This window comes from Taudactylus pleione, unplaced genomic scaffold (genome assembly GCF_031769625.1).
Source record: "Taudactylus pleione unplaced genomic scaffold, aTauple2 ptg000468l, whole genome shotgun sequence".
Classification (NCBI taxonomy): Eukaryota; Metazoa; Chordata; class Amphibia; order Anura; family Myobatrachidae; genus Taudactylus; species Taudactylus pleione.
This window is the reverse complement of record NW_028284870.1, coordinates 2,912,315-2,928,893: the sequence shown is the minus strand read 5'-3', so window position 1 is coordinate 2,928,893 and position 16,579 is coordinate 2,912,315. Positions and strand designations below refer to the sequence as shown.

At 48.3% G+C, this 16,579-nt stretch overlaps 1 protein-coding gene across 1 annotated transcript in view; it reads right to left on the bottom strand.

The window, feature by feature from the left end:
• The window catches only part of SH3YL1 (SH3 and SYLF domain containing 1), a 121,962-nt gene that overhangs the window by 73,912 nt on the left and 31,471 nt on the right, over window positions 1-16,579 (bottom strand). Inside the window, exons 3-4 of the mRNA XM_088448852.1 lie at window positions 15,485-15,598; window positions 14,640-14,704 (exon numbers count right to left, since the gene is read on the bottom strand). Of these exons, the coding sequence (XP_088304978.1) occupies window positions 14,640-14,704; window positions 15,485-15,598 (179 nt within the window). The remainder of the gene's footprint in view (window positions 1-14,639; window positions 14,705-15,484; window positions 15,599-16,579) is intronic.

Genomic DNA, 16,579 nt, shown 5'->3' with positions numbered 1-16,579 from the left:
GTCTCAACAGCCACGCCGTCAAAGACAGCAGAGTCAGGTCCGGGTGAAGACAAGGACCCTGCAACAGAAGGTCCGGTCGTAGCGGCAACCGCAGAGGACTGTCCACGGACAGACCCTGAAGGTCTGAGAACCAGTGCCGTCTGGGCCATGCGGGAGCTATCAACAGGAGCGTCCCTCCTTCCTGTTTGAATTTCCGGGTTACCCGTGGAAGAAGGGAAACCGGAGGAAACAGGTAAGCGAACCGGAACATCCACCGGACGGACAGAGCATCCACCAGAGACGCCTCTTCGTCTCTTGTGCGAGACCCGTACACCGGCAACTTGTTGTTGTGCTGGGACGCCATGAGGTCGATCTCTGGAAGACCCCACTTGTCCACCAGTAGTTGAAAAATGTCAGGGTGCAGGGACCATTCCCCCGGATGAACGTCCTGGCGACTTAGAAAGTCCGCCTCCCAATTTAGCACTCCCGGGATGAAGACAGCTGATATGGCCGGAAGATTGCGCTCCGCCCCCATACCAGGATCCGAGACACCTCTACGAAAGCCGCCCGACTTCGGGTTCCTCCTTGCCGGTTTATGTAGGCCACGGTGGTAGCGTTGTCCGACTGGACCTGCACTGGGCGACCCTGGAGAACCCGATGTGCCTGCTGGAGGGCATTGAAGACCGCACGGAGTTCCAAGATATTTATTGGAAGCTCCGCTTCTGTCGAAGTCCACCTGCCCTGGAACAAGCGTGGACCCGAAACTGCTCCCCAGCCCCGAAGACTGGCGTCCGTTGTCAACAGGACCCAATTTGGTACCCAGAACGGAAGTCCCTTGCTGAGATGGGTCGTCTGTAACCACCAGGCAAGGGACAGGCGAACATCCGGGGTGAGCACCATCGTCTGGGACTTTAGAGACTGAGGCAGCCCGTTCCACTTGGACAGGATCAGGTGCTGCAGAGGTCTGGAGTGAAACTGGGCATATTCCACCATGTCGAACACCGACAGCATGGAGGACAGTAACCTCATCGCCGAGTGTAGAGACACCCAGCGGCTGTGCAGACAACTGCGCACCCTCGACTGTAAAGCAGAGATCTTTTCCCCCATCACAAAGATCCTTTGCTGTCCCGAGTCCAATAAGGCTCCGAGGTGCAGAATCCGCCGAGACAGGATTAGAGTGGACTTCTGCCAGTTTATTAACCAGCCGTGCCGTTGCAGTAGCGCAATGGTCAGGTCCAAGTGGCGCAGAAGGAGCTCCGGAGATCCTGCCACTAATAAAAGGTCGTCCAAGTACGGAAACATGCGGACTCCCTGCAGCCGCAGAGAAGCCGCCATGACCGCCATCACCTTGGTGAACACACGCGGTGCTGTCGCCAGGCCAAAAGGCAACGCCCGAAACTGGAAGTGGTCGCTGCGGATTGCAAACCTGAGGAACTGTTGATGGCGCAAAAGAATAGGGACATGCAGGTAAGCGTCCTGTATGTCCAATGACACCATGTAGTCCCCAGGTTCCAGCGTCAGAATGATGGACCGTAGGGTCTCCATCCGAAACTTCAGCACCCGCAAAGACTTGTTGAGAACTTTGAGGTTGAGAATCGGACGATACGACCCATTGGGTTTCTGCACCAAAAAGAGATTGGAATAGAAACCCTGGCCCCTCTGGGAGAATGGAACAGGCACTATAACTCCAGCCTGGAGCATAGTGTGCAAGACCTTCCGCAGCTCCGTGGCCTTGTTCCGGTCTGATGGCAGACCCGTGGTGAAAAATCGAGCCGGGGTTCTGTGCCGGAAAGAGAGGGCGTAGCCGTGGGAGACCACCTCGAGAACCCAAGTGTCTGTCGTGGTGACCGACCAACACTGGGCGAACTGCAGCAGGCACCCTCCCACTTTGGGATCCCCCAAAGGGAGGCCCGGACCGTCAGGCCGCAGGCTTGTCATCTGGCTTAGGGGCCGGACGTCTGGTACTCCATGCCTGCTTCCGGGGCTTGGCCGATTTCTTGGGACCAGCCTGTCGGGGAAAAGACTGTGGTTTGGGCCTGCCCTGGGCCCTATAAGACCGAAAGGACGATGGTCCCGAACCAGAAGGAACAGCGGCCGACGGGAGACATGCCGATTTGGCTGCCGCCAGCGTGGCCACAATCTTGTCCAGATCTGGACCGAAGAGAACTTCTCCGTTAAAGGGCAACGCCTCCAAACCCTTTTTGGAATCAGTGTCCGCCTTCCAGGATCGCAACCACAAGGTGCGACGAGCAGCCACCGCTGCTGAAGAAATTCGAGACACCAGGGTACTAATGTCTAAGGCCGCCTCGTTGATATAAGTGGCCGAATCACGGAGATTACCAATCAACTCCGTCTGATCGACCGGACAGTCGGAATCAAAGGACGCCTCCAATGAATACGCCCAGCGCTCCATCGCTCTGGCAACCCAGCAAATGGCCATAGCCGGCCGCGCTGCCCCCCCCGCAAGGGAATAAGCGGACTTCAGGCAGATCTCCACCTTGCGGTCCGTAGCATCCTTAAGGGAGGACATGGATGGCATCGGCAATGTGGCACTACGGACAAGAAGTGTCACATGAGAACCCACCTGTGGAGGGGATTCCCACTTAGCAAAATAATTAACCGCGAACGGATAAGCCACCGCCAAGCGGCTTGTATCGCTTGCCAGGCTGTTTCCACGCCTCCTCTAAATGGTCCACCAACTGACCCGAAAGAGGAAAGACTGTGGCGTCACCCTTCACATCCTTAAAAAAGGCATACTTGGATTTAGCCGCTGGGGGAACTTCGTCCTCAATCACCAAGGCTGTGCGGACTGCCCGAATAAGTCCAGGAATATACACCTTGGACCTAGCGTCAGCGTCCTTAGTATGGAGAGGTTCCTGATCGTAAGGATCCAGAATCTCCCCATCATCAGACGTCCCTTCGTCATCCTCATAAGGAGCCGACAGACGCCACCGGCCGTTTATGTGGCCGCATCACAGCCTCCCCCTGCAACACATCCGACAAGTGCTGTACAGAACTCGTCAGGAAGTTAACCCACGCCGGCTCCTGAGAAACCGGGAGAGGGGAAATAGGGAGACTGCGGGGTACCACCAATTGTCTTGGGAAACCCTGCATGGGTGACGACACCACTGACTGCTGCGACAAACCCATCTGCGTAAACACGGGCTGCGGAGCTAACTGGCCCACTAAGGTTGTAAGCGCCTGAGCGAAACAAGCCCAGGGTGGCTCCTGTACCGGTGCTGTAACCGTAATAGGCCGCGCCATGGACAAACACTGCCGGCAGAGGCCCTCCGCGCTACCCTCCCCCTCCGCTAAAGGTACTTTACACGTAGTACACTGTAGCCGGAGAGGAAAATCACTTTCAGACATGATGGTACAAAGTATGTGACCCCTCTCACCAATTGTTTATTAAAGAGGCGAGAGACCACCCCGCAGCACCGCACCGCAAGGGCTTAGCAGAAAGAACAGGGACAGTAATAAAGCTGACAGTCAGAATAGAAGATACAGGCAGCAGCGCTAGCACAGTCACATACAATGCAAAGAAAATCAATTCCTGCACTAACCAGCGCTGATCAATCAACTACGCAGACACAGAGTCTGGTAGGACACAGCGCTGCATACACAGACCTGACCACAGCGGAGGAGAGGTATGCCTCCGTCCAGGCTTCCAGCAGCGTTCACCATGCGTTCAGGAAGATGGCCGCCGAGGAGCAGAGAGGAGGCTGGCCTGGGGGAGGAGCGCTCCCACAGGGCCAGTCGGCGTGTTGCAGAGAGGGCTGTGTGCAGCGGGGGAGGTGCCGGCTGTGAGACAGGGAAGGCGCGCTCCCCTGGCATGCATTTAACCCCCGGGACGCGGCAGCGCTACCGCTCTGCTGCGGTCCGCTGTCCCAGGGGGGTAGTGGAAGTGCAGGTTATATACCTGGCTCCACGCTGCAGCCAGTCCCCAGGGAGCCCCCTGCCTGGGGACTTTGGACCATGTAACAGCGGGGACCCACCGCGGGACCCCGCTGCTTACCTTGCTGTCCCCCTTGATTCCGGCCAAGGTCCGGAACATCTGGGGTCACCGCTAGCTGTGACCCCAGATGCTCACCAGCATCCCCGGATCAGTACCGGCGTTCTGGTACCGGCGGGGGTGTAGGGAAGACAGAATGGACGTCAGGACTGACTGTCCATGATGTACATCCAGATGTGCAGCCACAGCTGCATGCAGGAAAACTTCAGGGGCTCTTCTTAGCCCCCCACTCCAACAGGTGCACCCGACTCCGGCCGGGCACCAAACTAAACTGAGGTGCCTTGGCTCGGGGGCGGGGTATAGGAGGGGGACCCTAGTGCATCCTGGGACGCTGAAAGCTTAACTCTATGGTGCCCGATGACTGACGTCACACCTATACCCCAAGGTATCCTGTGGATACCCTATGGACCCTGAAGTAGAAATAATTCTTCTGTCATCCACCACTGTTTTCCGTGGTCTTCCGGGTCTTTTGGTGTTGCTGAGCTCTTCGGTGCGTTCTTTCTTTTTAAGAATATTCCAAACAGTTGATTTGGCCACACCTAATGTTTTTGCTATCTCTCTGATGGGTTTGTTTTGATTTTTCAGCCTAATGATGGCTTGCTTCATTGATAGTGACAGCTCTTTGGATCTCATATTGAGAGTCGACAGCAACTGATTCCAAATGCAAATGTCACACCTTGAATCAACTCCAGACCTTTTACCTGCTTAATTGATAATGAAATAATGAGGGAATAGCCCACACCTGTCCATGAAATAGCTTTTGAGTTGATAGTCCCATTACTTTTGGCCCCTTAAAAAGTGGGAGGCACATATAGAAACCATTGTAATTCCTACACGGTTCACCTGATTTGGATGTAATTACCCTCAAATTAAATCTGAAAGTCTGCAGTTAAAGCACATCTTGTTTGTTTCATATCAAAGCCACTGTGGTGGTGAATAGAGGCCAAAATATGAAAATTCTGTCAATGTCCCAATATTTATGCACCTGACTGTATGTATGTATGTATATATATATATATATATATAATTTTGTATTATTTGTGACCTTGATAACGATGCAATAAAAGCATTGAAACATCGGTGATACCCCTCTGTCCAGCGTTATCTTTATACCGAGTGCCACCGAGATGCAGATGAATCTATTTGTATTCCCTTGCGGGGCATACCAGCAGAGGGTACCGGGCATTATTATATGTGATTTGTTGTGGAATGTGCCACCCTTATGGACTAATATTTACAGTATATATATATGTCAAATAACAACGATGTCCTGGTACAATAAACACACTATTTAAAAAGTGTCAGAATCATTTGAAAAGGTCATATGCATAACTGTGATAACTATAAATACGTTACAATGCTCAAATACAGTAAAAGCAGTATATTGATTTGAAGTGTGATTCTCTGAAAGTCCTGCACCCTTAGAAAAGAAAATTCTATGTATGCACATAAAGCTTACAGTAAGTGTATGATGCATTTTCCATATTGTGTACAATATCTAAATGTAAATCACACTTAATGGATCCAAGCGAGCCTGTGCCGCAGACGCAATCAGCTTTCCTACGCAGGCTGCATGTGATTGGCTGAGCAGTGATGGCTTGTCTGGGCCAAATCATTTCAACTTTACTTTCCAATGTCTAGGGGAAGAAGTTGATGACGATACTGATGATCCTTTATTCTATGCTCCAAATGCATCCATACACCAGCATCTATAATACACTAAAACACTGTATTCTGCCATGCAGTGCTATGTTACGCAGTTAAATTTGTGCCTTTATGAATAAGGATATGTTAATTAGAAATTCTGAAAGAGAACATAAATGGATATGATGCAAAATACATTTATCCATAGCGCCGTACATGGAAAGTTACAATAAAATAAAAAGTACAATATAAAAAAAGATGAAACAGATAGTACAGGGGCAAAAAAAATTCAAACAATGTGATTATGCAACAAAATGAGAAACAGTTATTAATAGTCAGTGGCCCTGTGTCTGGAAAGGGCAGAGAGAAGGGATCAGAATCACTGACTGTAAGTGGGAGTGCACTGGAGATAAGAATAGTGCAGGATGAGCGGGTGGAGGGCCCTTATCATTACAGCTTACAGTCTAAAGGGGCCTTTCCATTACATGACTGAACAATCCGACCAAAAACAGGAGGTTTTGGTCGCATTGTTCACAAAGTCGTGTAATGGATAGCCGGCAAGGACCAGAGATGTGCGTGCACACTGGGTCCTTGCCGACCCAGACTGTATACTGAACATTCCCGTCAACCTGACGACGCTCCTCAGGTTCAGCATTTTCAGAGATAGGAGGTCGGACTCCTGCACTGAATGACTTTCAGTGAACGCCGTTCAGTGCGGGCACTGTACCTCGGCGACCTGAAGGTCTGAACGCTAGACGTTTTAGTCTTTCAGGTCGCCTAGTGGATAGGCACCTTAAAGGGTCGGTGGATGAAACTGGGCAGTGAACTGGGCAGAGATGAGAAGGGAGGACAGTGGATACGAGTCAAGAGTGTGAGGAGGGACTGGTAGGTTTTTAATGAAGAGGAGAGGTCAGGGCATGTGAAGCAGATTTGATCATCATTAGCATAAAACAGGGCTCGACAAATCCCGGTCGCCATGGCGACCAGGATTTTAGTCCTGGCGACTAGGTTTTGCAATACAAGTAAAGCGAATTAAAAAAAAAAAAAAAAAAGCTCCTCCGGAGATGGTTACAGCAGCAGGAATGTGCGTGCGTGTCACAGGAGGAGGAGACGTGTGTGTGCGCCCACCACACTAAGTCAGTGTGGCTCCGCCTCCTCCCTCCTGCAAGGCAGCATGTATGGTGAGAGAATTCACCAGAGCCTCCTCACCACAGCGTGTAAGTGGGGGGGGGGGGGGAGACGGTCGGACGGAGAGACCGACCACCATATCCGCGCTATGACTGCCCACTAGAGTGGATGGAGCCCACCTGGCCTGACTGTTGCTGCAGGACTGCAGTAGTTCGACGGCTGCAGCATGGTGCCAGGGCCACCGCGGCTCCCCGGACTCACACCCGCGACACCAACTTTGACAGGGAGTCCATGCTGACCCAGTCCAACGGAGATCAGGGCTCCAAATTTTAAAGTAAGTGGCCGAGACCCTTCCTAGCTCCCACAGCGTGGGGTAGATAAGCATGTGGTATGGCTGTGGGGGTGGTTTGTCTGGGGGTAGCAGAGCAGCGGTGTGGCCACGGGAGTGGTTTGTTTGTATTTAGTACTTTCTGATACCACATTAATGTAAAAGTTAAAAAAAATGGTACGTTATGGCGGGAGGAGTGGAGCTGTGCAGAGCAGCAGCGTGGGTAGGTGAGGAGGCACTTTTCTCCTGGTGGGTCATATACCTTTGTCCAAATTCTATTTTTTTTATTATATTAATGTGCATTTGGATCCTACTGTGGAATAATGAGAATTTGTGACCTTGTGTGTGGCATAAAATGTAATATGTATTTGGGTCCTACTGTGTGCCATAATGTGCATTTGAGACCTACTGTGTGCCATAATGTTCATTTGAGACCTACTGTGTGGCATAATGTGCATTTGGGACCTACTGTGTGGCATAATGTGCATTTGAGTTCTACTGTGTGCCGTAATGTGCATTTGAGACCTACTGTGTGGCGTAATGTGCATTTGAGACCTACTGTGTGGCGTAATGTGCATTTGAGACCTACTGTGTGGCGTAATGTGCATTTGAGACCTACTGTGTGGCGTAATGTGCATTTGGGACCTACTGTGTGGCGTAATGTGCATTTGGGACCTACTGTGTGGCGTAATGTGCATTTGAGACCTACTGTGTGGCGTAATGTGCTTTTGGGACCTACTGTGTGGCCGGTATAGGCATGTGGCAGAATCTGATGACCAGTTAAGAAGCATGTGTATTGGTCTGATGGCATGTGGGGAGGTTGAGGGGCATGTGTGTTGGTCTATACAAGTTTTCATTTATTTTGGTCACGGACGTTGGTCAGGCTTCTAAACTTTTAAGCTGGTTGCTAGATTTTACAAAAAATTGGCGAGCCCTGGCATGAAAGGTGGTACAGCAGTCTGAAGAAGCTGATCACCAAAATAGGAGGAGTATAAACAAGAGAGAAGGGGTCCAAGGACAAAATCTTGGGGAACACCAACAGGCAGAGGAAGAGAAGGAGAGTTAGAGATAGGAGACTGAGAAGGAGCTGTTAGAAAGGTAAGAGGACAGCCATGTAAAGGCAGTGTCACAGAACGCAAAGTAGTGTAGGGTTTGAATTAGTATGGAGTAGTCAACAGTGTCAAAGGCACAAGTAGGATGAGAATGGAAAATTGACCCATAGACTTAGCAGTGTGATGGTCATTGGGGACTTTGGCCAGCGCAGTGTTTAGGGAGCAGAGGGAGCAAAATCCGGCTTGATGTGGGACAAGGAGGTAGTGTAAGGAAAGGAAAGTTGATAGGCAATGGTAGACCCTTTAAGAGTTTGGAAGAAAATGGGTCAAGGGAGATAAACTTCTGCCCTAAGAGGGACTTACTAGAAAAGATAAGAGATTGGCGAGGTGGGATCAAGTTTTGAGAGATGGAAAAAATTAAGGGTTGTGGATGACAAGAGGAGAGTGAATGGTCTTCTTTGCCAAAGGTGTGAGAGATTGATAAATAGTAGCAGTTTTGGAGGAAATGTATGTAGCATAATCAAGTGGCGTGAGTAGTGGCTTGGGGGGAAGGCAAAGGAGGGAACTGAAGGTGATGAAGAGGCGACAGGGGTTGGAAGATTGAGTGGAGATGAGGGGGTTTGAAATAAGGAAGTCAGAGTGACAGGTATTTTTTCCAATGATATTCCATTGTACTGGAACATTTTTGAAGGCAGCGGGTCAGTCCAGAGTGCCAGGGTTGTGGTAAGGACTATGAGAGATATAGTGATGGCCAAGGCAACAAAGTCCAGAGCAGACATCAAGATGGGGTATAAGAGGTAAGCACTCATGTTGGGGCAGGAGATGGGGGGAAAAAAAAAAAAAAGAGTCCAGGAAAGAGAAAAAGTGTGTAGGGTCCGAGACAATAAGGTTGCGTCTCGCGAGGGTATTCTTTAGAGTGGAGGAATGATAAAGAGAGGAAGAGGAGATAATAATCAGAGAGAGGGAAGAGGAATTTGAGGAAACCCAAAATTACAACTATGGGAAAAGACAAGATCAAGAGTATGAGCCTGATTCATAATGGATCGCTATTGCGATTGCAGCTCCGTAATCACACACAGGTCTGCTGCGAAAATATGCTAACACAATGCCATCGCACTGCCAGCATAGAGATGCCCACTGCCTCCCACTACTGCTATCTCACATCGGCAATACCTTGCAGTCCTGCGTATACATCGATAACATCGGCCCCTCACGCAGAATTACAGCAGCCCTGACCTTACTTATAAATTGCTTACCTTGTTGCACGCAGTGAGTACTCAAGCTGCATATGCCGTTGCAGTGGCTAACTTATGCACACCCATGTAGTGGCATTCAAACGGTCAAGCATGCTTGCGTTTCTCCAACCACTCCCCCGTCCCCACCCCCAAACGCTGACTACCTGTCATTCACTCTGCAATGGCTTACCCGGCTCTGCGTAATCACAGTGCGGTCGTAGTGTAGCCTATGCGCATGCGCAGTATGCAACAATCGCCCAACTGCGTGTGCTGTTGCAGTTGCGATGCATAATGAATCAGGCCCTATGACCAATGGAGTGAGAAGGAGAAAAAGTCCATTCAGTAAGGTCGAGGGAGAGAAGTTTAGAAGTGGAAGAATCTATATGGATCACCAATGGGGATATCAAAATTCCCAGGCTGAGAGAGGAGAAGTTAATAGAGAGAAAGAAGAAGATTGAGGAGGGACCTGTGGGGCAGTAGATCACCGCATCCTCGGTGGAAATGGTGGAAGAGGCGGATAGAGTGGACTTCAAAAGAGGAGAAGAAGACAGAGGTCTTCAAGGGAATGACATGAAAGGTACACTTGGGAACACCACACCACCAACCTGGTGGTCAACCAGAGTGGACGTTGTATGAAACAAGAGAGCCGTCCAAGAAAGAGCAGTGGATGATGTAGAGTTAGGATGGGAAATTCAAGTTTCAGTGATGGCAGGAAGATTGAGGGAGTTAGATATAAAATGGTCATGACCAGAAGTTAATTTATAACATCTATATTTGGTAATCTTCAAGGCACAAGAGGGAGAGAGTGAAGTGGGGAGATTAGAATGAAATTGGCCAGGTTACTTTATAATGCGGGAGAGTAAGGTGAGGGCTAACGTGTATAACCTATTACACATACTTTTAAAATAGTGTTGGAAAAATTGTGGAGTTACAGTACGCCACGTTATAGTAAGAAAAATGCAAGAAACATTACATAACCTGAGTCATTACAAAAAATACTATGTACTATGCTTCCTCAACCCAAAGTCAGACAGAGTGCCTCATGGTGAACCTCAGGCTCTGTGAGATATTTCACCATCTACTTGGAGAAGAGGACGTGAACGGCGCATAGGACAGGTATGTTTTTTTTTTTTTATAGGTACCCCTATGGATTACTTCGGATACTAGCTGAGTAGTGAGTATGTGTGAGTGTGCATGTATGTTATAATAAAAGTTAACTTTCACGGTGTATATTGTTTTTACTTACGTATTGCTTTGGTTGTGGAACAACAAGTGCCAGCGGGCCCCTAATGCCCCGCATGCTGGTATGCGGGGGAGGCTTGCTGGGACGTGTAGTTCCACAACTAAAGACAATATTTTACCATTTATTTTACACTACACACCAACACTATCAACCTGGCACCCACCGCCCAGGGGTGCCGGGGATAGCCCCAGGCCATCAGCCTAGGACAGGAGTGTCCTGGAGAGGGTGACCCCTTTATTGGAGGGGTCCCCAACTCTCCAGGGATCCCTGGCCTGGGCTGACTAGCGGTCAGGGCTGATGCTGCGGCTGGGGGGCCCGGTGAAAGGGTTCCCCTGGCTGTGGCATCAGCCCCTGCTAGAAAGGGTCTGGAGCTGGTTTTAAATATAGGGTGAACCTCACGCAATATTTTTAACCCAATATTTAAAACCAGGTCTGGCCCTGGTGCTGGTTCTTAAATTATGGTGGAACCCTATTCATTTTCTTCCCCATCATTTTAGGAACCAGGACTGGCTGGCAAGTCTGGGGCTGGTTAAGATTTAGGGGGGGACCCTATGTAATTTTTTTTTTTTTAGATTATTTAACCCGTTTTTTACAGGTCTTAACTCACAAGCAGATTACACATATCTCACTGATATGTGCAGGCTGCTTGCTCGTGTGAGTTTGGAAGAGAGAAAACACTGCAATCTCGGGTGAGTATCTAAACCCTCCGGACGAAAAAACTCGATCTGCTTCACCATCAAAAAACTCACTTCTTAGTAAATTTGTGAGTTATTAAAGAAAAAACTCACCCAAGTTTTGGTGAAGCAGAATTTAAAAACGTAAAAACTCGACCACACTCAAATCTTAGTAAACTGTATGAGATTACATCCGTCAAGCTAGTGATACAAATTACCACCCAGGTAATGCTTTCAATCAAATGACACATGCTCAGTGTATTTATTACTTTTAGATCAAATGTAAAGACTTATTGACAACGCGGTTAGGGTGAGTGGCTTTAAATAAAATTGCAGTGAGAAACCTGTCACTTCATTACAGTCACCCGCAGGATGATGATGAGTATTCCTGCAGAGTCCTACAGGCAGCTTTCACTCCAGTGTCAGAACATCATCTTCAGTGCTCTGTGTGCATCTGTCTTCTTTACATAATGTATGACAGAGCCACGGAACATCGTGTAATGACACCTCATGCTTTGTCTTGTGTTTGTCACAAAGCTGATGTAGGGATCAGTGAGTTAACCACTTCATGTTACAGTTCAACGTTATTTCAAACAAATCCCAGTTCAGGTCAAAAGGCAAGGAGGTAAAACTAAACATGTAGATTGCAAGCTCTATGGGACAATGACCTCCTTTAAGGCTCATGTTTTCACTTTTATCATCAATCTCTTACATACTCTTCCAAGAACGTGGGTCATACAAGCTTCATGGATTGCTTATGAAGCACAGGTTAACCATTGGAGCAACCTTGAAATTGATTGATCAAGACCAATGTCCTTATGTCACCCATGTATAAATAAAAACAAATCATTATTTTTAAACAGAAAGTTCCCCTTACCCCAATGAGTACATTCAGAGATGGACGCAGAGGCAAAAATAAAGCAGTTGAGAAATGTTTTGCTACTGTTCGTGCGCCAAAAGTCCAGAAATGCTGCACTATGCCCACGCGAACCCAAGTATCCCAATGCCGTTCACAATTGCGCATGGAAGACCTAAACTGATCGCAGAAAGGGGCCGTTTCATGGGCGTGTTATGGGAGTGTCACAGGTCTGTCATGGAACACTGCTGCGTTCCCAATCACAAATCCAATGCTTCAGAGGCCATGTTTAGCTGGATCTGAAAAGAGTAGCTGGAGTAGACCCTAGGCTACCGCAAACATCGATGGTGTGACCGAAGTTGCGTCAATGTTGGAGTGTTTACAAACTCCATAGCAAATGCACAGACCGCACAGCCTGAAAGGGGGCGTCTCACCGCTCGTACACTACATCGCACTGTGGGGCAGAAAAGGAAAGTGGAGATTAGCATTTGCATATTCCCACAACCACTAATGAGAGACTTTACCAACCATCTCTGAACCAGGCCCAATGTTGGGAATCGGTAGCAGGGACTATAGGGGGTGCTGAAGATACACCTCTAAGGGTATATTTACTAGAGTGCGGTTTTTTAGAAGCGGAGATGTTGCTCATAGCAACCAATCAGATTCTACTTAACATTTAATTAGCAACTTCTAGAAGATAATAGCTAGAATCTGATTGGTTGCTATGGGCAACACTTCTACTTCTATAAACCTGCACTTTACAGTCTGCTTAAAAGGCTGGAGAATTCTGTCATTTGGATGTAACCGAAACAAAGACTAATTGGGAGATGTACTAAGTCTTGCAGAGAGATTAAGGGCCCGATTCAGAGCCGCTCAAAAGGCTTGCAAGCGGCCCGATGTTAATGAACTGCGCATGTACCGCGTCCATCGTGCGCGAGCCCCGCTGAGCAACTGAAGTTCAGTCGCTATGGGGCTCGCAACAAGACGGGGCGGCTGTCGATTGTGATTGACAGCTCGCCCCGTTTTGTGGGCGGGTAGGGGGGGGGTGGCCGGACAAACGCAGGAACTCCTGGCGTTTGTAGGGCGGACTAACTGACATCACTACTGATGTCAGTAGTGGACTTCCTTCTCTATTAGAGCAGGAAGTCCACTCGGCCTTGCGGTAGCTAGACCCTACCCCAGGGTCGCGACGCAAGGCCGATGGTCGCGATTATCACGACGGACTCCTGGCCACTAGCAGAAGCTGTGGGTGGTCTCCCACAGCATTGCGAGCGGCCAGAGAAAAAGAAAAAAAAAAAACATACGCCCACATTCCCTGCGAGCGGCCGCCAGAAGCGAGTGGCTCTGAATTGGGCCCTAAGTACCAACCAATCAGCTTCTAACTGTCATGGTACAGGCTGTATATTGAAAAATGACAGTTAGGAGCTGATTGGTTGGTACATAGGTGTCTATTTACTAAGCCTTGGAGAGAGATAAAGTAGATGGAGATAATGTACTCTACCAACCATTCAGCTCCTAACTGCCATTTTTCAAACACGGGGCCTAATTCAGACCCGCTCGCGAGCGCTGAGCGCTCGCAAGCGGGTCGATGGTGCCCTAATGCCCATGCGCGAGACCCGCATAGAGACAGCCAAGCTGTCGCTATCGGTCTCGAACCAAAGGGGGCGTGCTGTCGATGGTGACTGACAGCACGCCCCCTTTGGTGGGCGTGCCGGGGGAGTTGCAGCCCAGACGGAGGCGTTCCCATGGGAACGCCTTCCGTCTGGAGCCGGCCCCACTGACATCACAAGTGTTCTGATAGAGGCAAAAGCACTCCTGGGCTTGCGGCAGCAAGACCCTACCACAAGGGTCTCATCGCAAGCCCGATGGTCGCGATGGTCTTGACCATCGCGACCATCATTTTGGCCACTCGCAAAAGCTGTGGGTGGTCACCCGCAGCTATACGAGCGGCCAGGAGGCCGCTCTAATTTTGGGTAGGAGGGCCCTGATTCAGAGCGAGCGCTCTGGTCAGAGCGTCCGGCTCTGAATCAGGCCCACAGTCTGTAAAGTGACAATTAGGAGCCGATTGGTTGGTACTTTATCTCTGTCCACTTTGTCTCTCTCAAAGGATTAGTAAACAGACCCATTTATCTCTCTCCAAGGTTTAGTACATCTACCCCTAGGTCTTGTTCAGATTTTATATCTATCAGGTCCAGAAGAATACATCCAATGCAGGTGCTGGAGCGTTGGGTATCTCAAGGTTTATGAGGACATTCATGATTCCACTAGAGGTCCGGTACTGTTCTTTCAGTAGAAAAAAAAGATTAAAAAAAAAAAAAAAAAAAAATTGTGAATTTATCTTAAACAAAAATGTAAAATCTCCTTTGTGAAGATTCCATTCCTGTGGTGAAGTTTTTGCTCTGCTTATAGAAATAGACTCTTCAAACAGTATTGATCTTCTATAGTCAAATAAACTCCCATTATATTTACGAGTAACTTTGGCACTTACTTCAATTCCGATTTCAAATCCTCCGCCAAGCCCGGCTATACCAATGGCAGATGGGGCAGACCATCCTAATACAAAGATATGCCACATCAGTGCACTTTCAATATACAAGGCAAAACAAAAAAAAAAAATTGTCTCCATGAATACAATTTTTAACCATTAAAAAACTGAAAGAAAACTCTTAAAAGAAGTCAACACAATTCCTAAAATGAAACAAACACATTTGACAGCTGCTAGTTGCTATCTAGTATGATCAGCCTCAGTAAGTACTGTAATCTCTTAATCATGCAGGGGATGTAGTTTAAATCCCGATGGTCAGGATGCTGGTGCCGGAATCCTGACACTCATCAAAGTCCCGTCGCCAGCTTAAGAGGAGGGTTAGGGTTTAGGCACTAGTGGGGTTAAGAGGAGGGTTAGGGTTTAGGCACTAGGGGGAGGATTAGCGTTAGGCACTAGGGGGGGAGGTTACGCTTAGGCAGCAGGGAGTGAGGGTTAGGTTTAGGCGTAGGGTTAGGATACTTACCGACAGGTATCTGTAGCCTAGCCCTGTTGGGATGCTAGCGTCGAGATTCTGACTGCCAGGATCCAGAGCGCCAGTATCCCGTACCTAAACCCTCATGCAATAAATGTTTTGAGTTTCATGATATTCATCCACGGAAAAAAAAAATTTTTTTTCTTTTTTCTTAATATAAATTAGATTCATTCTCTGTTGGGACTTGATTTGTTAACATTCTTAAATTCAGAAAAAACATGCATCAATTATGCACACAAGATTGTATTAATTAATGGTCAGCATTTTTTATGTGGTTAAGCGCAGAGCTATGGTCTACGACAAGATAATTACTTACTTCCATCTGCAAGACGGGCTAATACTATTCCACTTCCTCCTCGAGCAGTCACCAAAAAGCCCGCTTTTATTACAGATAAAATGGCAAGGCCTTGTGCTTTGGCAATGACATGAGCTGTGAAGAAGCACAATAACAGCATATTAATGGAAACAAATACTGAAAAATGTGAGAAAGATACAAACGAGCAAACACAGAGAGGAAGCAAAAGACAGACAAAAGGATATATTTACTTAAGTGAGTTTTTAGAAGTGGAGATGTTGCCCATAGCAACCAATTAGATTCTACTTAACATTTAGTTAGCACCTACTAGAAGATAATAGCTAGAATCTGATTGGTTAATATGGGCAACATCTCCACTTATTAAAAAAAGTCACTTTAGTAAATATACCCTAAAGCAGGCATGGGGAACCTCAGGCTCGGGGGCCGTATAAGGCCCCCATAATCATTTGGTCTGGCCCTCTAAGCTTTTTTTCTGCTAGCTTCATCTGCAGCCAGAATTCATGCAGCAGTACCGCCTGGAGCGTCCTTAGGACGCTTCAGATGGTTACACCGCTGCCCTTATAGCTCCCTGGAGCATCCTCAGAATGCTCCGGGCATTGCAGTAATCACCGGCGACTATTGCCCCACCCCTGTGTGAGATCACACTGAGGGGGCATGGCATGCACCAGGCCCACGAATATTGTTATATATATCAAAATGGCCCTTGGCAGAAAAAAGGTTCCCCACCCCTGCCCTAAAGAGTGAATTAGAGAGAGATAAAAGAGCAAAAAAACTAGAAAAAGAGGAAAAGTACTAGCAAGAACCATGCAAAGAAATAAAACTACAGGGAGAGAAATATAAATACACACATACACCAAGATAGAGAGAGAAAAAACAGAGGGAGAGAGAGAAGCCAGGGCCGCAACTAGGGAGGGGCTAGTGGGGCACGTTACCGGATTGGAGGGTGCACGGCCTAGAGTCCCAGACTACTCTGGTTTCTAACGATATACAGTACCTTTGATTTATCTCTGTTCTCTGGTTTTGGCACCATTTTGCTGTGAATCTGGTATAGTGCGCATCCGCCTCTGACAGAGTAAGGCTCTACCAGTCTCAGGG